This window comes from Ctenopharyngodon idella, chromosome 11, assembly GCF_019924925.1.
Source record: "Ctenopharyngodon idella isolate HZGC_01 chromosome 11, HZGC01, whole genome shotgun sequence".
Classification (NCBI taxonomy): Eukaryota; Metazoa; Chordata; class Actinopteri; order Cypriniformes; family Xenocyprididae; genus Ctenopharyngodon; species Ctenopharyngodon idella.
The window spans coordinates 3265926-3288738 of record NC_067230.1 but is presented as its reverse complement, the minus strand read 5'-3'; the positions used below and the strand labels follow the sequence as shown (position 1 = coordinate 3288738).

Sequence of the window (22813 nt, the reverse complement as noted above, 5' to 3'; positions counted from 1 at the left end):
TAACCAATCAGAGTGTCATCTCCCATTCCCTTTAAAAGCCAGTTGCACTCGCGCCATGGCGGATTCACTATTTACGTGGTGGGATTTGCAAGCGGAAAAACTGAACGCTTCTCTAGCGAAGAGACGGATCTGCTCATGCGCGAGGTTAAAGTGCGTGAGCAGACCAGCCGGATTCCACCAAAGCAGTTTTATCTTTATGCACACAATAATAATCTTTTACATTGTGATCCTTTTATTTTTAATATTTGGCATGTTTGTGCTGCTTGCGCGTCTCTGTGTGTGTGCGTGCATATAGGCGCATATTACTAACACGCTCTTTAAATAACAGAACAAATATTGCGCCACTGACTTTAGACCAGGTTTCAGTTGGTCAATGACGCAGTCTATTTCTGTTGCCTCAAATTAGCAACACGCCAACAATGCGCCTGAACACACCTCGTTTTTTAGACCAGCACGCCCATGGGCGCACAAATGGGCGCAAATGCATTTGCTATTTAAACAACTTGGTGCGGGTCGTGAAAATTATAACTGCCTTGGGCTGAAACTAGCAAAAAACACTTGCGCCGGGTTTATGATAGGGCCCAAAGTGTTTTTTTGAACTTGGATGCATGTAAACCTGTTGTAGAAGACGCCAAAACAAAATAAGGAACCTTTAAATTAGCATAATAGGGGCACTTTAATGGAAGAAAGTCTATAAAATTCATTCCAGTTTAAGTTAATTTTTTGTTTGTTCTGAAATCTGCTTATGCTGTCAAGTGCCATTTCAGACAATAATAATGTCTTCTGAACACTCCACCTGCTTTACTTCAAAACCGACTATAGACTATTTCATGTATTCTCAACAAGTCATAAATAGCATGTCAAATATAACAAAGACAGAAAACGGAATGGGAACAGAATAGCTTTCCTTCTTTCTTCCCCTTTATGTCTGTCAGTCATTTCTCTGGTGGCGCCAGGTTTCCACTCCTCCAGCACAAAAGGGGCTGATGTTTTCAGAACCGCACTGTGTCACTCAAGCATTGCTGCCATATAAACACATAAAGCCAATTCAGCCTAAGTTACTACATAAACACAGTGATCAGGTTGCGTTCTCACCCACTCACTGCCCATCACCCCCGACCTTGTGTTTCACAGAACATTATGTGTAAGAACTACGTCTGTCAGCATTCCAGAAACCTAGAGGTCTTAATATGCAAGACAGAACCACACAAAATCCAAAGAGAAAAAAACACAATATCAGTATTTGAGCCAATAACCCACTGCATAATGCACAATAATATACACATGCATCAGACAAATGTCTTTTCAGCTTTGTGTACCATGATTATGGCTTTTTTTTAAGATGGTGTGTCAAGTTAAAATTAGTTCAACTTTTAAAACGTGTCTTGTGACCTTGCATTATGTTCCATTCCGTCTGTATGTGAACACAAGAATGTCCTGTGTGAACACCCTCTTTTATTGTAAGAAAATATGTTCTACAAGTTACACAATAGACTATAATACTTCAGTAAGTCATTAAGCAGGTCATATTTAAACGAGACTGTGAGGAATTGGCCTGTTCAGTATGTCCTACAATCTTAAGGTCTTAGATCATGTTTAATTTATTTAAACAACTAATGTTTATTGTTTGTTTTCCACTGAAATTTTCAGTATTTCTATTTTTTTAATGAAACAAGAACAATGAATTTCTGTTCACAAATGTGCAATTTTGCAGTGTAAACAGTAATATTGTGAAATATTATTGCAATAACTGTTTCTATGTGAAAACATTTTAAACTGTAATTTATTCATGTGATTAAAGCTGAATTTTCAGCATCATTACTCCAGTCTTCAGTGTCACATGATCCTTCAGAAATCATTCTACGCTCTAAAAAATGCTGGGTTAAAAACAACCTAAGTTGGTTTGAAAATGGACAAACCCAGTGTTTGGGTTAAATGTTTGACCAACGTGCTGAGTAGTTTTATTCAGTGTAATATGCTGATATGCCGCTCAAGAAACATTTATGATTATTATCGATGTTGAAAACAGTTGTGCTGCTTCAGATTTTTGTGGAAGCCATGATACATTTTTTGATACATTTTGTGGGATTCTCAGGTGAATAGAAACTTCAAAAGAATAACATTTATTTGAGAAAAAAATATTTTTATTGTAACAATATAAAAGTCTTTACTGTCAATTTTGATCAATTTAATGCATTCTTGCTAAATAAATGTATTAATTTCTTTTAAATGATAGCATAAGTATATATTTATTCATGTATGCATCTGTTTATGCACGAGTATGAACAATTTACACAGAAATGTTCTTTTTCTTCATGAATTCAGTCCATTGAATGCATTACACTTCTTCCTTTCACAGCTTTGTTTTCATTCCAGTCAAATTAAATATGGCGTCTATACCCGAACTAAAGTCCATATATTTTGAAGTTTAAATATCTGCTGTTAACAAAAAAAAACTGGGTTGTGACTTTGGAATGTCTCTAGCACAGATTTCCATGCTGTTTGGAAATGAAATGTCCTTTCATAGTTTGCCAAATGTCACATCATCAATGCAGCATATTTTATCTCAGCTGAGTTTGCGATTAGATCATTGGCAGCGTTTGTGTGACTCTCGGTTCACGTTCATGTCTTGAAAAGCCAAAGCTGCTGTCAAAGCCAAGGTCAAAGTGAAACTCACCCTCTCTCACGCATTCTTCATTTGTCTCCCCCCACCCCCCTGGTTTTTATGAGATTTCTCATCTATACCTTCTCTCGTTTTGCTCTTGTTAAACGGTGCCCGTGGAGGGACAGAGGGAGGAGAAGAAAGAGAAAATGAGAGGCACATTTGGGGGATTCACTCCATTCAGTAGGAGGAAGGGATGAAGGCCTCTGTGGGCCATAAAATCTGCCCTGTTTTAGCTGTTTTTCTCTCATTTTTTACAAGTGGAGAGTGAGGGGACAGCTGCTGCTGGTGTGAATGGCTGGCCAAGAGGACTCACTGGCAATAAAGTGCCGGTCATGCAGGCCTCAGGCCTCGGTCAGACCACAGACAGGCTTTACGGGTGATCTTGAGACTGGACCTCTAGTAAAAAGCCAGTCATCCAGGCCTGAGGAATTTAGGGTCCAGGAAACAAGAGCATGAGGGGGGAAAGGGTGTCTAGAGGTGAAAGTTGAACCGAGCGATAGTGTGAACTTACACAAAATATGTAAACGCTGGATTCACACGGTGGTGTTTAAATTGGGTAGACCGTGTTATATTATATGTTTGCGTCTGTATGGCTGCTTTCCAGCATGTTTATGAATCTGACTGTGGGACCATTTGGGTGCGTGACAGCAAGTTGAACACATGCTGAGGTGTCAGTCAAAGCATGTTATTAATTCATCCATTAACACTATACAAAAAGGTTTCATTTGTTAACATTGCTACAACATTAACTAACAATGAACAGTAATTCTAAAGCATTTCTTTACGCACTGTGAATAACATGAACAAACAATGACCAATTGTATTTTTATTAACTATAACATAGCTCGCTATTAGTTCATGTTAGTTAATACATTAAAGGATTAGTTCTCTTCAGAATTAAAATTTCCTGATCATTTACTCACCCCCATGTCATCCAAGATGTTCATGTCTTTCTTTCTTCAGTCAAAAAGAAATGAAGGTTTTTGAGGAAAACATTCTGGGATTTTTCTCCATATAGTGGACTTCACTGGGGTTCAACGGGTTGAAGGTCCAAATGTCAGTTTCAGTGCAGCTTCAAAGGGCTCTACTCGATCCAAGATGAGGAATAAGGGTCTTTTCTAGAGAAACGATCAGTCATTTTCTAAAAAAAAAAAAAAAATTATATACTTTTAACCACAAATGCTCGTCTTACATTGCTCTGCGATGCGCCCTTAATTTCTTTTCGACTGAAGAAAGAAAGACACAAACATCTTGGATGACATGGGGGTGAGTAAATTATCAGGAAATTTTAATTCTGAAGTGAACTAATCCTTTAACTAATGTTAATAAATGAGACCATATTGTGAAGTGATACTATTCATTCATCAGTCCTGTTAGTTCATTTTTTTCATCTCTCTTCTCTTTCAGCAGCTCTGCCCCTCAATGTGCTCTCATAATATTTGTCTTTGAGCTCTGACCCCTGGGCAGAGGCTTCCTAATGCATTTGACAACTTCATTCATTCTTATTCTCATATTGTGCACATTTTTAAAGTCTTCATTTTGTTTTTGGGCTCTACTGGAACAGGTTTTCATGTTTGAATGTTCAAAAACACATTACTTTTCCCATATTTGACATTGTTGCAGCTCCTGTCTTCCCAGTTTGTCAGTAATGCTCTGGGGTGTCATTCCCCAAAAGCATCGTTAGAAAACTTTGCAAGTTTTGTCATTATCAGCACAGTTCAACGAGTCTGTGTTTCCCGAAACCATAGTTCCAACAAACATTTGCTAACCGAATCACAAACTTGTGTGGTTGGAGCGGCAGCTTTTGATCTGTGGTTAGAAACATAGTTTCTTGTTTTTATGACATGTGGACTTAATAAATCCTCATCTTGAGCAAAATAAGCAAGCTGACATTCAGTACAATCTATATCTTTTATTTTGAATATATACAAATATCTTTTATATCTGTTAGTTTGTCAAGAGATTTAAAGCACCATTTTTGAAGAGTGTGCATGTGTGTACATGATCTAGTACGTAAGAACGAGCCTATGATTGAATCTGGAAATACAGCAAAATAACTGAGAAAAATGAGAATTAGTCCTCAGATGCCATGTTCGTAATTTATAGCAAAAAATCTAGCATTAATTCGATCTCAAACTGATTAATTTAAAGAAGTTATTACTCCACCAACTGCATGACATCATTAACCAACGTGGTTAAATGACAAATTTGTGACAATACAGTTTCGGGAAACAGTCGTGACTATCTAGTTGATTTTTTAAATGATGCATGAAGCAGCGAGTTACGTTGTTGTATGAGGAACGCACCCCTGTTTAGTTCCTGTCTCTATAAAGCCCCTCCCACAATGTGCTCTGATTGGCCGGCTAGAGCAGTGTGTTGTGATTGGTCAAGCGCTTCAAGTGTGTTTGGGAAATGTCCCGCCCCTTACCATAACCGCCAGTTTTAACACAATACTAACTAACTAAAAAAGGCCCCGCCCCTTTATTCTGCATATGAATTATTTAAATGAGGAATAATGTGACTCAAGACTACAATGGAGGCGTTTCAGGTAGTTCAGAAGCAGTGACACTGATATAGAGAATAACTCCCGCTGGAAGGGCTTTTTCATGATCAAACAGCAACATTACACACTAAAGAGAGATGAACATGGAAAAAAGGCATAATGGATACTCTTTAATATTCTTTAAAATGGCAACCCATCTCAATTCAACTCATTATTTTTGATGATGCATCAAATAATGATATAAAATCAAGAGTGCATCATAAACCAATTTTGCCAAGCCACAGGCTCAATCTCAAAAATATGTTGTGAGAACAGGGAGTGAAAGTGGCTTTGTTGTTTAAAAAGTAAGATAGATTTTAACATTTTTGAAGAGTGGTGAAGTGATGTTTGCCAGTTCAAAACTTGCCTGTAGGGGTTGAGGATTTAAAAAACCAATAGAGATTCTTGTCTTAGTAATCACCTCTAAATATCTTCTCTTTTTCTTCCTGATCTCTGCAGCGGTGGAGACCCAGAGCACAAGCTCAGAGGAGATGATTCCCAGTTCTCCTTCTCCACCCCCTCCTCCTCGTGTCTATAAACCCTGCTTTGTGTGCCAGGACAAATCTTCTGGCTATCATTACGGAGTCAGCTCTTGTGAGGGCTGCAAGGTACGCACTCTTAGAAGAGAAGATTCTATATAGAACCTTAAAGGCTTCTGTCAGGCGCTTCATATATAGAACTTTTTAGGGGTTCATTTTATGGATTTAGTTTGAATTAATTTTGTTTGAATTAATTTTTAGTTGTAATTAAATTTTATGAATTAAACAGCTTGTAGCTAGAAAAAAATAAACTTTTCTCCTCCAGTAGGACCTTTATGGCATAAAGAGTTATTGAGTCATATATATAGAACCCCACTGAAAAAAATGATACTTTGGATCAACTCTAAAAAAATGCTGTCATTAATTACTCACCCTCATATCGTTCCACACCAGTAAGACCTTCGTTCATCTTCAGAACACAAAGTTGGATATTTTTGATAAAATCTGATGGCTCAGTGAGGCCTCCATTGACAGCAAGATAATTAACACTTTCAAATGCCCAGAAAGCTACTAAAGACATAATGCAGGGAACCTATTAGTAATTAATGAAGAATTATCAAATAATTCTGCAGGAATTACTTAGAGCCTGAAACGGTATTCTAAAGTGAAAATACAGGGAACCCATTTGTAATTAATAAAGAATTATTAGAAAATTCTGCAGGAATTAGCCTACTTAGAACCTGAAACAGTATTCTAAAGTGAAGATTTAAGGAACCCATTAGTAATAAATAAATAATTATTAGATAATTCTGCAGGAATTAGCCTACTTAGAACCTGAAACAGTATTATAAAGTGAAGATTTAAAGAACCCATTAGTAATTAATGAATAATTACCACATGACTCAAATCAAACTTACACTCTGAAAAAAACACTATTAACGTAATAATCTAAAAACCTTTGTAAAATACACAACACAACCACTAGTTTACACGATATCTTCTTTTATTTCAGATGAGAACATTTCTTAATACATAATATTTTATTCCGTTTTAACATGTATACAATACTTACATGTTAAACTCGTTTAACAAACATTTTAGAATCAGAAGTTCAACAGCCTCATCCCAGCGTTTGGGTAAATAAATAAAACATTTTTATATCTGTGGTAAGTTGTGGATAGTTATGGCAAGGCAGTGGGGGTGGGGTTCCTTTCCAAAGCTGATTTCTTACAGAACATGCGCACAAAGTAGTTAATCACCATACAGGCAAACACTTCTGAACAATTTGTAGTAATGAGTCTTTTAGGGAGTGCAGTACATTATGCAGCATACAAATGCATATTTATTTTCCATAATAATAATAATAAGTGGTGGACTGTAACAAAGTAGTACAAAGTAGTTGTAATTTTACTCAAATAATTTTGAAAATAAGTAATTTTCTGTTCATTAGTAGTTACTTCATAGTTATATTTCTTGAACATTAATTAGTAGATAATTAATAGTAGTTCTTCAGGAGGTATGGCAGAATTAATTAGTCATTGATTAGCTAACTGTTACTTAACATAACTATAAAATTCTATTACTGATTAGTTAACACATCTTCCTTAGCAGTTAACAGTAGTGACTTAAGTGTTAATGAAGAATTACCTATTAGTTCTTCAGTAATTCCTTATTAGTTACGCAGTGAGTAAGAAAGAGTATTCTAAAGTGTTACTGAAATTTCAATGGTTTACGTGACTCTGAACTACTGATTTGAAACAAAAGATTCGTAAAGCTTCGAAGCTTCATGAAGCAGTGTTTTGAGATCGCCCATCACTAGATATTGTTGAATAAAGTCATTTTGTTTTTTTGCTGTACAAAAAGTATTCTCATCCCTTCATAACATTAAAGTTGAACCACTGTAGTCACATGAACTGTTTTAAATATGTCTTTAGTAGCTTTATGGGCATTGAAAAAGGGAGTGTTATTGTTGGCGATGCAGGCCTCACTGAGCCATTGGATTTTATGAAAAATATCTTAATTTGTGTTCCGAAGATGAACGAAGGTCTTACGGGTGTGGAACGACATAAGGGTGAGTAATTAATGACAGAATTTTCATTTTTGGGTGAACTAACCGTTCAATATATTTTCTTTATACATAAGCCAAAATGTTAATTAATGTAGGTCAATATAATCATTCTTTGGCTTTTTACAACTTAATTTCACCATTAACTAAAGCTAAATGAGCTCAAATATGACAGAAGAATTTTCACTAATAATAAAACTAAAAACATTTTGTTAGTCAAAGTTTAATTTAGTTTACTTACTATAAATAAAGATAAATATTTAAGACTTTAAGGCTTATTGTGATGTCTTTTTAAAACATGCATCATATTTTTTTTATGTTCTAGTAAAAAAAAGGTCTGCAATCAGTAATACAGGTTTAAAAAAAACATGATTTTTGATTAGATCAATATTAAAATGCACTTAAAAATAAAGGACACATACACAAATCAAAACCTGAAACAGTTAATTATGTTTGAATCCCGTATTGGCAAAAATATTTGTGGCAAATACAGCATACCCTGAAGCATCATTATATTACATTGTAATTGAATTATAACAGCACATGCATAACAGTAACAAAGGTCATGGTTTGAGTGCTGCCACCTAGTGTTACTGTCAAGTTCAAGAATTTTAATTTCATTCACGCGTCTATAGTGCCCTCTGCTGATTGCTCTGTTGAAGTTTATAAAATCTGGTCACTATTATACATAAGATTTTGAGTAATTTTCATGACCTTAACTTCATGAAATCACAAAAGATTTAATTTTATAGTTGAATACTTATATTTTTGTGTTTCTCTCTCTTTCTCTTCTCTATATCAGGGGTTTTTCCGTCGCAGTATCCAGAAGAACATGGTGTACACCTGCCACAGAGACAAAAACTGCCAGATCAACAAGGTGACACGCAACCGCTGTCAGTACTGCCGACTGCAGAAGTGCTTTGAGGTTGGCATGTCTAAGGAAGGTAAAGCTCAGAGCAGTTATACATCACCAACTATACTGTTCTCAGTTCACAAACAGCTGTATGAATTCACAAGTCTATGATTGTGTGAACAGTTTTCTCAAAAAATGTCTTGGCATAAATAAAACCCACAAGAAACTGCACTCAACTCCAAGAGTCACCTCGAGATTAACTGTTCCAACATCTTTTTCTTTTGTATTAAGTTTGTGTTTGAACACTCATATATCTACATATATAATTTTGTGTTCTTCTTCTTCTTTTAGCGGTGCGGAACGACAGGAATAAGAAAAAGAAGGATGTAAAAGAGGAGGTGGTTCTTCCAGAAAGCTACGAGCTGAGTGGAGAACTGGAAGAACTGGTTAACAAAGTCAGCAAAGCGCACAGGGAAACCTTCCCTTCGCTCTGTCAGCTCGGAAAATACACGACTGTGAGTCCTGAGCTCCCACACTTCGTACTCACACACCTCCTTCTGTCTGTCAGCTAAATAAACACTGGCATGAGCCGGGCTGTGCAGGTCTGGGTGAGATCATGCAAATGCTCCGCACCAGTGTAAAATATTTCATAACATTATGCATCCGTTGAACCCCAGCAAACATAAAGAGTGGTTTCTTTTTAAGGGACAGATGAAAGAGACATCCCCCAATTAATCTACAATCTTGTTTTGACTAGACTTAATTACAATTTTACTAGTAATATTTCCTTTTTGGCTTGTTAAAACTAGACTCAAAATGGTGTTTTGACTAGTCATAATTTCCATTACAGATATCTGCAGTTTAACTGTTACTACTCAGAACATTTGCAAACCAACTGATAACATGTAAACATCTGTCTATCCATCTATCTATAGGAAATATAAAACTAATATGTATGGTTGCGGCTATAAACGCTTCTTAAATAGTTTGAGTTACACTCAGTGCCAATATATATCTTTTTTTTTTCCAGTAATAAATGATTTTGTAATATCTATATGCTATTATGACTAGACATAATTGCAGCTGGACAGGTCTTAAACTAAATTATTACTAGTTCAAATTAAAATCTAAATTAAAAAAATAAATGAAACTTGTGAATTATGGAAATATGAGCCTGGATTTTCATTAATCAAAATTGCGTCGTAGTTTTCTTCCATGTGAATTATTAGTCCGAATCACATTACTGATATCTGCATTGTGAATTATTAATAGTGAAAATTTTCAACTGGCTAGTCAAAACTGAAGTGTGAATAGTAACACTGAAAGCATTAAAAGTGGCAAAAGCAGCAAACTGGGGCCCCGTTCATCTGCTGTAAATCTCCTACTGCCATCACTGCTGCTGTACAACCACACACACACTGACTTTCATCTGTTTTTCTGAATTTGCTTTCCGTGATTTAACAAGGACTAATATAAAGTTCTGGCATGAAACTCTATTGGGCAGGCTAATAGGTCCTTTAACTCAACCTGCTCATAATCACATCACTATCTATAGGACACAGATGATTGGTTCCTGCTGTATTAGTAGCCAATGAGCTTGCGTGCTCAATCTTTAAATACATGAGTTAGCATTTGCCTTAGCAGTGCAGCGTGCTTCAGAAACCCTCCACCTTCCCCAGCTCCACCTGTATAGATCTGCTATGGGTTATTCATGTACGCTATATTGTACAGCAGCAGCATATCTTACTTGCTCACAGCAGCGTGTCGTGTATGTATTGGCAGTAGCAAGTTCCGTACTTGCTCTGCAGCAGCAGCAGCAGCAATAAAGCAGCAGCAGCGTAGCAGATCTTTTCTGCCAAGACCAAACACATCTACATTGTCATACCCATTACCATGCCAAACACTCCGAGAGTTGTCATGACAGAACTATTGGTTAAACTGTATGGAAATGCATTCTCAAAGTTTTCCTGTTTTTCTCTCTGTTTCAGAACTCCAGTGCGGATCACAGGGTTCAGCTGGATCTTGGACTGTGGGATAAGTTCAGTGAGCTCTCTACAAAGTGCATTATAAAGATTGTGGAGTTCGCCAAACGTCTGCCAGGTTTTACTTCACTCACCATTGCAGACCAGATCACCTTACTGAAATCTGCCTGCCTTGACATACTGGTAAATACAACAAAAGCTATATAAGTTTAATTAACAACCTAGAATAAACAACAAAGTTGTCTCATTTTAATGTTCGGTGTAATTTTTTAGGGGTAGTAGAAACAAGACTCATTCTTCCATTCAAAAACAGCTAGATGTAGCACAGTGGAAGTGGATAGCATGCATGATTTTAAAAGTTTTTTTGTTTAGATGCAAACATTGTAAGTCACTGCACATGGTGCAGGATTCTGAAAATACAATTTTACACAATACACATTATGCCCCTTCATATACACCACATGGACAAAAGTATTGGGACACACCTCTTCATTACAGAATTGAGGTTTTTCAATCAGACCTGTTGCCACAGGTGTATAAAATCAAGCACCTAGCCATGCAGTCTGCATTTACAAACATTTGTGAAAAAATGGGGCATTCTGAAGAGCAAAGTGAATTCAAGCATGGTACTGTGATAGGATGCCACCTTTGCAGTAACTCAGTTTGTGAAATATCATCACTGCTAGATATTCAACAGTAAGTGGTATTATTGGAAAGTGGAAATGAACAGCAGTAACTCAGCCACGAAGAGGATGACCACATAAAGTCACAGAGTGAACCGGTCACCGAGTGCTGAGGCACATGGTGCGTAAAAGTGCTAATGCTCTGCTCATTCTGTAGCTGAAGAGTTACAAACTTCCACTGGCATTGATATCAGCACAGAAACTGTGCGGCGGGAGCTTCATGGAGTGGGTTTCCATGGCCGGCAGCTGCATGCAAGCCTCACATCACCAAGTCCTAGTGCCACAATGCCAAGCATTGGATAGAGTGGTGTAAAGCATGCCACAACTGGACTCTGGAGTGGTGGAAACATGTTCTGTGGAGTGACGAATCACGCTTTCAGTGAAGGAATCTTAATGCTTCAACATACCAAGACATTTTGGACAATGCTATGCTTCCAACTTTGTGGGAACAGTTTGGGGAAGGCCTTTTTCTATCCCAGCATGACTGTGCCCCAGTGCACAAAGCAAGGTCCATAAAGACATGGTTGGTTGAGTTTGGCATGGAAGATGACTGGCCCGCACTGAGCCCTGACCTCAACCTCATCAAACACCTTTGGCATGAACTGGAAAGGAGATTGCGAGCCAGGCCTTCTCAGCCAACATCAGTGCCTGACCTCACAAATACTCTACTGGATGAATGGGCAAAAATTCCCTCAGAAACATGAGTCATTAAAGGGATAAAAATGAAAATTATCCCATGATAATAAGCCATCCTAGGTTTATATGACTATCTTCTTTCATACGAACACAGTCAGAGTTATATTAATATATCCTTGCTCTTCCAAGCTTGATAATGGTAGTGAATGGGGCATGAGAATTTGAAGCCCAAAAAAGTGCATCCATCCATCATAAAAGTAATCCAAACAACTCCAGGGGTTTAATAAAGCCTTCTGAAGTGATGTGATGGGTTTTTGTAAGAAAAATATCAATATTTAAAACTTCCATATTTATATCCATATGATCCATATTTATATACTATAATAACTAGCTTCCAGCAGATGGCCATACGCATCGATTTACGCCAAAAGAGTGACCACTGACCCGACGTAGGATGTTGGAGTATTGTAAGCTTAGACGGCTCTCACGGTTCAAACAAATAGGGCTGGGCAACAAACTCAAGCTCCTCTTCTCTTATATCAAAATCTTCTGACCTTTCTGTTTAAAAATTCTCAGACTTCTAACTCGTGACTAGTGTTTTGTTTTGCTCTATCCTCTGAGCTTCAGCGTTAGTCAATATGTCATGCATCGGGTCAGGGGTTACTCTTACACCACAAATCAATGCGTACGGCTGTCTGATGGAAGCTAGTTATTATAGTGATATTTTTCATACAAAAACCCATTGCTTCGCTTTAGAAGGCCTTTATTAACCCACTGGAGCCGTATGGATTACTTTTATGATGGATGGATGCAATCTCACGCCCCTTTCACTACCATTATCAAGCTTGGAAGAGCCAGGATATATTTTAATATAACTCTGAGTGGGTAAATCATGGGATAGTTTTCATTTTTGGGTGAACTATCCCTTTAAAGTTCCTGGGTCCCAATACTTTTGTCCATATACTGTAGTGTATATGTATTTCTTTATTGTCAGCTTCAACTTCATATAATTCACTTTGTCTTAATGCTTTGTTTCCTGCAGATGTTGCGGATTTGTACTCGCTACACTCCAGAGCAGGACACTATGACCTTCTCGGATGGGCTGACCCTCAACAGAACACAGATGCACAACGCTGGTTTTGGTCCACTCACAGACCTGGTGTTTGCTTTCGCTGGGCAGCTCCTGCCTCTGGAGATGGACGACACAGAGACAGGGCTCCTTAGCGCCATCTGCCTCATCTGCGGAGGTACTGCTATCGCTCAATGTATTATTTACTTTATTTCTTCAACACTTTATGGATAGAAATGTAATTGCATGGGGAAACTTTAAATTGGGTTAACAATGTATAATTGTTATAGTGAAAATCTTTTGAGTGAGTGAGTGTTTATTTAATCTCTTGAGTGCTATATTAATCTTTGCACCTTCAGTAGTAGCTGCTCCGGTTGTTCTGTTTCTTTTATTTTGATTCCATGTTTGGTTTATTCCTTCTGTTGTTGTCAAACTCTGATTGACATGTCCTGCCTTTCTCTGACTGGTTGAACGAATAGACCGCATGGACCTGGAGGAGCCTCATCGGGTGGATCAGCTACAGGAGCCTCTGCTAGAGGCATTAAAGATCTACGCTCGCCGCCGACGCCCCAACAAACCTCACATGTTCCCACGGATGTTGATGAAGGTTACTGACCTCCGAGGCATCAGTACTAAAGGTAGGTATTGTTAATGTCTGTACGGTTTGGACAATGTGGTTAACTCAGTGAGGAAAAGTCGTGGAACTTTACATTGTGATATGTTTAAAGTGCGCTTGACAGCGCCAGCGGACCCTTATCACAGACTGTGATAATGCAATTTGAGAGTTATTAAAGGGTTAGTAGGTATTAAGATGCGTTTTGGTCGATTGGATCACAAGTAGACGAGGGAGACACATACCTGTTTGCACCTGGTGTTTTAATCCGTCACTTTTAACCACTTCTGTCCTGATTTCTTCGAGGAGGGCCTATGGGTGGGTAAATGTATGCGCTTTTTTCAGATCTTTCGATCTAATGGACGAAATAAGCTCGCACAATTTACATATGAATGTAAGAGGAGACGATGGAAAAACATACAGAGAGCATCAGCTTTCGTTTCTGCTCTGACAGCCGCAAGATCACGCCGAACGTTCTGAGTGTGTGTTAGAAATCAGGAATGGTGAGAGAACATTGTGCTTGGTACGTTTTTCTTCTTCAAACCAAACTTGGGTCTTCAAGCGACAAAGTTTAAATCCCATCTGGCTAGCGCGCTTCCCATAATGTTTACACGTTAGGTCAGTAGGCGGAGAGTAGGTGGTCTTATGTGGCTGTTCGAACACATTTGTCCACATGAGCGTTTACACTAAGAAAGCAATCCGGTTGAATGCGTTTCTACTACCTTTGGAAGGGGTCGAAAGTGGATAAGCTCAAAACGTTTTAGACCCCGTTTACACCTTATCCACTTGTGAACCGATCGACCAAAATGCATCTTAATTCCAGGTGTAAACAGAGCTGGACATTCGTTTATCTTCGGAACACAGATGAAGATACTTTTAATGAAATCTGAGAGCTTTCTGTTCTTCCATTGACAGTCTATGCAACTACCACTTTCAAGGCCCAGAAAGGTAGTAAAGACATCATTGAAGTAATCCAATCCAGTGGTTTAACCTCAATTTTATGAAGTGCTTTGTTTGCTTAAACCAACCCATCCCACCAAACCTGTCCTAACCTTACCTGTATCCACCTCAATAGCAGCACAAGTGTTTTGTAATACATCTTCAACACAATAAGCACATTGTAAAAAACAATTAATTTTCTTCAAGTACATAGTAGTTACTGGGTAACTGGGTGGGACCAAAAATATATTTGATGTAGTTTCATTCACCACAATAGAAGTTTACCCAACTATGACAACTTCCAAGGATCACAGAAATGTGAAAAGAGTCCACTAGTCGTACTACCTGACTAATTGCTGTAAACTCTACCACAAGCTCATGATAAATATGTAAAATATGGACCTAAATGAAAAGATTAAAACCTTGAAACATAAAGTCGATCATGCTTGTGTGTATCTGTTCAGGAGCGGAGCGAGCCATCACTCTGAAGATGGAGATCCCAGGCCCGATGCCTCCTCTGATCAGAGAGATGCTGGAGAACCCGGAGGCCTTTGAGGAGAACTCTGACTCTAAAGACAGTGCAGCTGCCGCCCCCCTGCCGCCTCCCGCCATCCAGGCCATCAAACGCGAGAGGGACGAGGAATCCACCCTGGAGGATGAAGAAGATGAGGAGGATGAGTGTGCGGAGGAGGGACGAGACAGAGCAGGGGACAGTGAGGATGAGGAATGGGGACTCCTGCAAGTGGACATGGGTGGAGCTAGAAAGAGTGCGACAGGAAGAGCGCAGTGACCGCTGGAGGACAGTATGTATGCGGGTCTGATACATACAGACAACAGCGGCCGACATTGTATTTTAGACACCTGATCAGTTGATACAATTTTCCATCATTCAGTCAAACAAACGGCATCGTTTCCCATAATGACTTTATATGACACAAATAAACATGCACAACTTTGCACATCTAATTTCCCTCAGCTAAAAATGACATCCTTAAGAACATGACAACACTGTTACTTCAGACAGTGTTTCTCTAACTGAATAGAGAGAGAAATTTAAAAAAAAAAGAGTGCAAGACCAGAGAAAGATAAGCCATTGTGCCATATCTGGAAGTTACTTGGTATATGCGTATTTTGTACTACATTTGGAGATGCCAAATATTTGAGAATGCATCCCAAAGTCTTGTTCTCTAAGGGAAAATTTTTTTTCACAACTGTAAATGGATGCATAATCAGAACTGATCAATGAGAAAAGAGAAAAACTACAAATAACCACATAAACGACTGATTCAATGGTCTAAAAACCTTTTTTTCAAGACATACATTTACTGCATAACTTTGTACTCTTGATGTTGCATTGTCTCAGTTATATTACATCTTGTATATGCATACTTTTCAACAACTCTATGCTTCTTTCAGTGTTTTTATGTGTTTTTGAGTACATGCTTTTTACTAAACACTCCAACATGTTATCCTACAGCCATACTCTACATCTGAATTTGACATTTATACAAATTTTAGGGTTTTTGGGCATTAGAAGATTAAATAAATTTTTAGATTGATATTTTGAATTTAAAATTAAATTTTTAGATTTAGATTTATAACATTAGCTTGTCAGAATACATCACATTTATTACATTATTACAAATAAAACCTTTCACTCAGGGCAATTAAAGGACCAAAGGTGACAAGTCTCATAGATCAGAGCATGCATGCACTATTTGATCTTTAGCTATACTGTATCATTACTCAAAAAGTAACATTAAAAGCTGAAATGTAACATTTTACTCTGGGATCTAGAAGAGTTCTGTGATTAGGTATTAAAAGCAATAATACACTGATATGTTGTAAAATGTAAGAACTCTATAGTAATGTGTCAAAAATGAGCCGAGCATATATGAGCAGTGGCGTGCACAAGCGATTCTGTTCAATCCCATAACCATGTCAAAAATGTTCCTTTGTAGGTTGTAGGGGAAAAAAATGCTAGTTAAGCGAAGTTTTCCCTACATAGATCAGAGTGGCTTCAAGAAACTTCTTTAACTTTTCCCCGCCATTGACGGAATTTTCCGGCTCTCCGTGTTTTCACTATTATATGGCAGGGGGTGCTTCTTCTGAAAGATAGAATGTCCAGATCAAAACACAGGCAAAAAAGAACCAGAAACAAGTGATAAAAGCATTGCTTGTGCATGTTGTAGTCTTTGAAAAAAGCAAACAACAACAACAACAAAAAACACGATTTTCTCAGCTTTTTGTTCAAAATGTAGATTTTTTTTTATTTATGAAACTTACCCACATTCAAGTGTTGACAAAAAAAAAAAAAAAAAAAAAAAAAAAAATGCATGAAGCATAGTTTTTTGTTTGTTTGTTTAAAAGTTGTTCTTTCTTTTGTTATATAGCATGCTCAGATATTCATACAACAAAATATTCTAAGGGCCATGAAATTTTTGTGAAAATTATCAAAAATGCTGGCTTTTTTTAAAAGTCCCGCTGTAGTCAGTAATTGTATCCCTTAAAACTCATCTTTGATCACCAAAATGACATATTTAAAAATTTTTTTCCTGTAAAAAGATAAAATATTCATGCCTTAAAATAGCTTTAATTTAACTGTACACCCTTGCCTCATTTAATATACACAGATCAATGAATATGCAAATTAGCCCCGCCTCCACTCGCTCACGCATTTTAACAGATCCACTCGGTCAACTTACCGAGGTAAACGCTGCACAACGGTATCGCTCTTTACAACATCAGACACATAACCGTAATTAATATGATTAACTTTTCTTGACTAAGTTATCAAACAGCTAATTATGTGTTGCTAATGTTACACAAACCATGTTCCCGTTCGCAAGTCAGACAGCTGCCTTCTAACAATCAGTTTCCTTACAAACGCGTTAACTCAGAACATCAGTGAAGAAAGGCATATAGTTTGTCATAACTTCGTAATATACATCATACACCCGCCATATTGCTAAATCTACACGATTTTTCATATCAGCAGAAAACTATACTGGGATAACCTGGCTTCTCTCAAGACTCCCTTGCTAGTTCACTGTTAATGATATGCTAAAGCCCGTCGGCACATTGACGTGATTGGTTACAAGGTAGTTTGTGACATCAGTGATTTCAAACCGCGGGTTTGAAACTGTCCTTTTTTCAGGGCAGTTTTAAAGAGAAAATACTCAGCAATGGTGTTGAATGATGAATTTGCACATGGTTTGTCTTAAAGCATATTAAAAACACCACATAAACATACAAACAACATTAAAAACTTGATTTTCACCACAGGGGGTCTTTAAAAAACACTGTCGAGGAAAGAGTTAATAGCTCTTTGTCACAATAATATATAAAAATGAATTAAATAAAACTGGATTTTAGATTACATCAGTCGGTTAGAATGATCAACATCATTATAAAAATGTAGTCTCTCACAGAATACCCTACCAAAGGAAAAAAAAAATACAAAAAAATACAAAAACTGAAGAGTTGTCTAACTCAACCAAAGATTTAGCTTTTTGTTAAAACAAAAAAAACACTTTTAAAAACCATAAGAACCAACTATAACATACTAAATATACCATGGTATTTACATAATCCAAGGATCTTTACAGAATACCATGGTATTACCACGGTTCATGTCCAAAAACATGCATAGTACTTATTTGTTGGTGAGAGATCACAGAGTAGGGTGTTACTGATGATGTATGAGAGAATAGAAAGTTAAGGAGAATAATAGAAAAGTCCTTTTTCATCCTTCCGTCCCTGTTGAGGTCTGTGCGTGCCGCTGATAACAACGTTATACCTCCTTACATGACTGAACAGTGTTACCAAAACAAAGTCATAAGCTTCTGTAAGATATTGGGGATAGAGCCATACGGTTTAAGATTGAAAGCATGTATACTATTTGCTAAAACTGTAAAGATATCTTCTTTCTACTTGTATCTTTCTATCTTTGTGTCAATGCAAACTATTTTATTTGAATACATCAAGAGGACATCTCAGTCTTTTCAACTTTTTTTTTTTTTTTTTTTTTTACAATATTGCCTCTTTAAATATTTTCACACATAAACATACACATTATAGGCTATACATGTTCTTTTATTTATTACTTATTTATCCTTGTCTTGTTACATTTTTGTTTTATCTGTAATCAGTGGTGCATGTTATGAACTGGGTTTTTGACCGCTCCCATGATTGTGTCTCTATTGAGTGTGGAAGAGTATTTCTTTATGTACCACCAACGTAATGATCAGCCAATACTCAACTGTGGTTAGACAACAAAATGAGATAATTTCCATAGATGTATAGTTTGCGGACCAAAACGAACGCATGATTACCACATAGTGTGCTGGATAAATCTGCAGTGATCATAGAGTCTAGCAGCTTCATGTAAATGCACTGATCCGGATGCGTGACAGGGTAAATATGACCTGCAGCAGAAAACAGTGGTACTCTGATTTGATCTCTTCTACTTCCATTTTCAGACCAAAGCCAAATTTGCAGTTCAAGTTTAGGCATGTACACGTGTCCACATATGGTGTGCATGTTCACATTTTAATAACCAAGGGAACACAGCCATATTTCTGAAAATATGATAAAAGTCCTTAGAAATGCATTAACCCTTCAGTGTCAGTTTAATTTTGACAAATGTATAAATGTAGCAGTCCATGGCAAAGTGTAATTCAAAAAGGCCGCAGGATATTATTGTTTTGTGCATTTGAATTGTTTTTTCAGACTCAATGTCTGTTTTGTAAATTAAACGAGAGATATTGGATTTAACATGTGAGACTTTTATTTCTCTTCTTTTTCGCTCTTAAACAGTGTTTACCTTTTGTGCTTGTGTTTTGTCATTTATTGCAGTAGAGGTCATTTTTTTTCCTTGATGAAGAATGATTTTTGTGGTGGCTTGGAATATGTGTATATTACCTGTTTGTTCATTTGCATTATTTGTTGCTAAATTTGTAACTTTATTTGTGATTTTTTTTCTCTTTTGGGTTTTGAATCATAGGAAACATGGTGGGTCATTTGCTAAGGAGAATACACAAACATGTTTGTGTTTTAATGCACATTTTTAATTTTACAAAATGATCTATGTTTGTGCTCTAATTAACGTGTTATGAAAGCAGCCTAGATGTGTTATTTCTTGTAAAAACAATCCGTTTCTTAACAACACTTCTTTTTAAATATAATAGCATTTAACATTTGTTTGTATTCTCCCAAATGTAATTTTGTGTTTCATTGTACTTAATATTCCTCTCAGTTATGTGCCTTGCAGAAACGTTCCGGTCGCCTTGCACAACTCTCATGGAAACTGTTACAAGAATCTATTAATTACTGTACATCCAAATGAAAATCCTTAAGACAAAGATACAAGTGGTATTGATGACTTTAAATGATGTCCATATCATGTCTGGCCTTCATCTTCTTCTTCTTTTTTTTTAAAATACATTTTCTGTATGTTTTTCAAATGTTATGATTTTATAAAGAAATTCCTCATCATAGTCTGTATTGTCATGATTTCCTGCTGAACTAAGAGAGGGAACTTTTTATGCTCCACCTATCTTCACCTTCACTGTCTGTGTGTGTTTCATAAATCCAGGTTTTGCTTCATCCATATGTCCTCGTCTTATGCTGTGCCATTAAAGACTGATTCCTTTTAACAAAAAATCCGCATTTCCACCGCAGGAACTTTCCCCGAACTAGGGACTTTGGGGTGGTACTCAGTGTGTTTCGACTACAGGAACCAGGGTCTAAATGAAGTTCCGGGTAAAAAATTCCCCCTCTAAAAGTACCATACAGCAACAGATGGAAGTGAGGCAAAATTTCGCGGCAGCCATTGTAAGTCCACAAGACCGAAAGTGCATGTAAGTGTGCCATTTGGGACAGGGCCTAGGTAGTACTTTTTCAAAGTTCCAGAACTTTCAGGGGTGGGACTCAGGCGCTGAACCTGCTGATTGGTTGAGTTCACGCAGCATTTTGATTGGTTGACTCTACGCAGCATTTTATTTCAACCATCGTTTTTATTTTAAGTCTGTTGCGGTGCGTGCAGTAAGAGTTGTTTGCTATTCAAATCAACAATGGAGTTTAAAAATACGACCGATGGACCGACGACGAGGTTCAGGCTTTATTAAGCTTATATGCGGAGGACAAAATCCAGCGGGAACTGGAAAGTCGCGCGCAGTCCTACGTCACCGGACTATTTTCATGGTACTTTAGACCACTATGGAAACGCAGCCAGCAATGGGTCTGGGAACATAACTATAGTAAGTGTACCAAGTGCAAATAGCCACCTTGTTGGCAGAGGTGATTTACACTAACTCCACCCACCAATGTCTGATTGAGCCAGACAAAATTACAAAAGAAACCTGTCTGATAACAGGAGCAGTGGTGTGGAGAGAGTAAGGTGGTTGGCGTTAGCTTTTGACTCGACCGGCCCAAGTTCGAATCCGCCTTTTTCGGAAGTCATTCTTCTCCATTTTTCTATTTCATATCAGCTTGGAGAGAGGTTTATTTCAAATAAAAATTAAGAAAATATTCAAAAAGTGGAAATAAAGCGCCTAATGGGTATTTAATAGTGCGAATAAAGCATTTAACATCTAGGGTTAGGGGTAAATGTAGGGAAGGGCTTTAGGGACAGGGACAAGTAATGTCCCAATAAAGTGGCGTCCATTTACTATTTTAATGAATATAATACACACTGAATATGCTATAATATACTACAATACACTGAGGTGCAAAAAGTATGTCACTATTTCCACTAAGTTGCCTATATTTAGCATCCAACTACTATTTTAGTGCCAAGAAAATACTGCTATTTTCACTTACTGCCAAATCAGAATTATTCAGATAATCTAAAGTAATGATAATAATTCAAATCAATCAATCCAACACCATCCACAAAGGAGAGGTGAAACATACAAAGGTGCAGTGGCGCCTCGCAGCCGTACGGCTGTACGTAGGCCTACTGTGTGTACCATCAGAGGGCGCTAATTAATGCCGTTTTTATTTTTTTACATAATTTTTAAATTGATTATTAAAATCTATCTGCATACACTCCTGACACATTAAGAAAGCAAGAGAATGAGAATAAATAAAGGTGTGCGTTTGTGTGTTGTAATGTCAAACGTGTGTATGTGCGTGCATGGGTGGGCGTGGGGGATATGGGTGAAAAGAAATCTGATTGGCTAGTTTAGTTTCGTCGCTTTTTCCACACATGAAAAATGACATTATAGTTAATGTTTAAAAACAGGCTCAAAATGAGTAAACGCTCTCTAAAACAGCTAAATTCGACTGAAACGCTTGCAAAAAAAAAACTCGGGAAAAGTTTCAAAGCATCAAGAGTGTGGAAGAGAAGAGAGCATCAAGAGTAGAAGAGATTCTACTTACGGAAAAAATGTAACTGGCGCTGCGTTCATTCCGTAAGTTGAATAGGGAAGGCATAGGACATACAGTGTAAGCTTTTTGAAGAATACAAAAGTACGGTTTTGGCGGAAGCACTTGGAAGGCGATCATTTGTTTATATAAAGCATATACATTTACATTTTTTCGAAAATGACCGATCTTGGCATCGTTTCGCTAGATAAGACCCTTATTCCTCGTCTGGTATCGTTTAAAGCTCTTTGACCTTCAACCGTTTGGAGGCCATTGAAGTCCATTATAAGGAGAATAATCCTGGAATGTTTTCATCAAAAACCTTAATTTCTTTTCGACTTAAGAAAGAAAGACATGGACATCTTGGATGACATGGGGGTGAGTAAATTATCAGGAAAATTTTATATGAAAATGAACTAATCCTTTAAGAACGAGCCTATGATTGAATCTGGAAATAAAGCAAAATAACTGAGAAAAATGAGAATTAGTCCTCAAATGCCAACTTCGCAATTCATAGAAAAAAAAAAAAAAAATCTAGCATTAATTCGATCTCAAACAGATTAATTTAAAAAAGGTTATTACTCCACCACCTGCGTGGCATCATTCACCAACGTGGCTGAACGACAGGTTTGCGACAATACGGTTTCAGGAAACAGTCTTGACTAGCTAGTTGATTTGTTCTACAATGCATCGTACTATGGTAGTGAGGCAGCAAGTCACGTCATTGTATGGGAAACGCACCCCAGGACAGAAATCAGTAGTCTTGATATGTCCTGGATAAAGACACTGGTTAGTCATTCTGCTAAAATAGAGCCATAGAGAAGACCTCTGGTAGTTATAGAGGAACTGCTAGGAATGAACAAAAGCATCAACTGAGTTGCCTCTTAATCTCAAGTAGGATTTGTCTTATTTGAAACAT

The 22813-nt window shown here is 37.3% G+C and overlaps 1 protein-coding gene across 2 annotated transcripts in view; it reads left to right on the top strand.

Moving 5' to 3' along the window:
* The window catches only part of rargb (retinoic acid receptor, gamma b), a 68009-nt gene extending 47985 nt beyond the window's left edge, over positions 1-20024 (top strand). For both annotated transcript variants that reach the window (XM_051913242.1, XM_051913243.1), the window contains 7 exons: positions 5667-5815; positions 8554-8695; positions 8956-9119; positions 10593-10769; positions 12948-13152; positions 13454-13612; positions 14991-20024. In XM_051913242.1, coding sequence (XP_051769202.1) covers positions 5667-5815; positions 8554-8695; positions 8956-9119; positions 10593-10769; positions 12948-13152; positions 13454-13612; positions 14991-15316 — 1322 coding nt within the window. In that variant the 3' untranslated portion in view covers positions 15317-20024. The remainder of the gene's footprint in view (positions 1-5666; positions 5816-8553; positions 8696-8955; positions 9120-10592; positions 10770-12947; positions 13153-13453; positions 13613-14990) is intronic.
* Positions 20025-22813: the final 2789 nt, after the last annotated feature.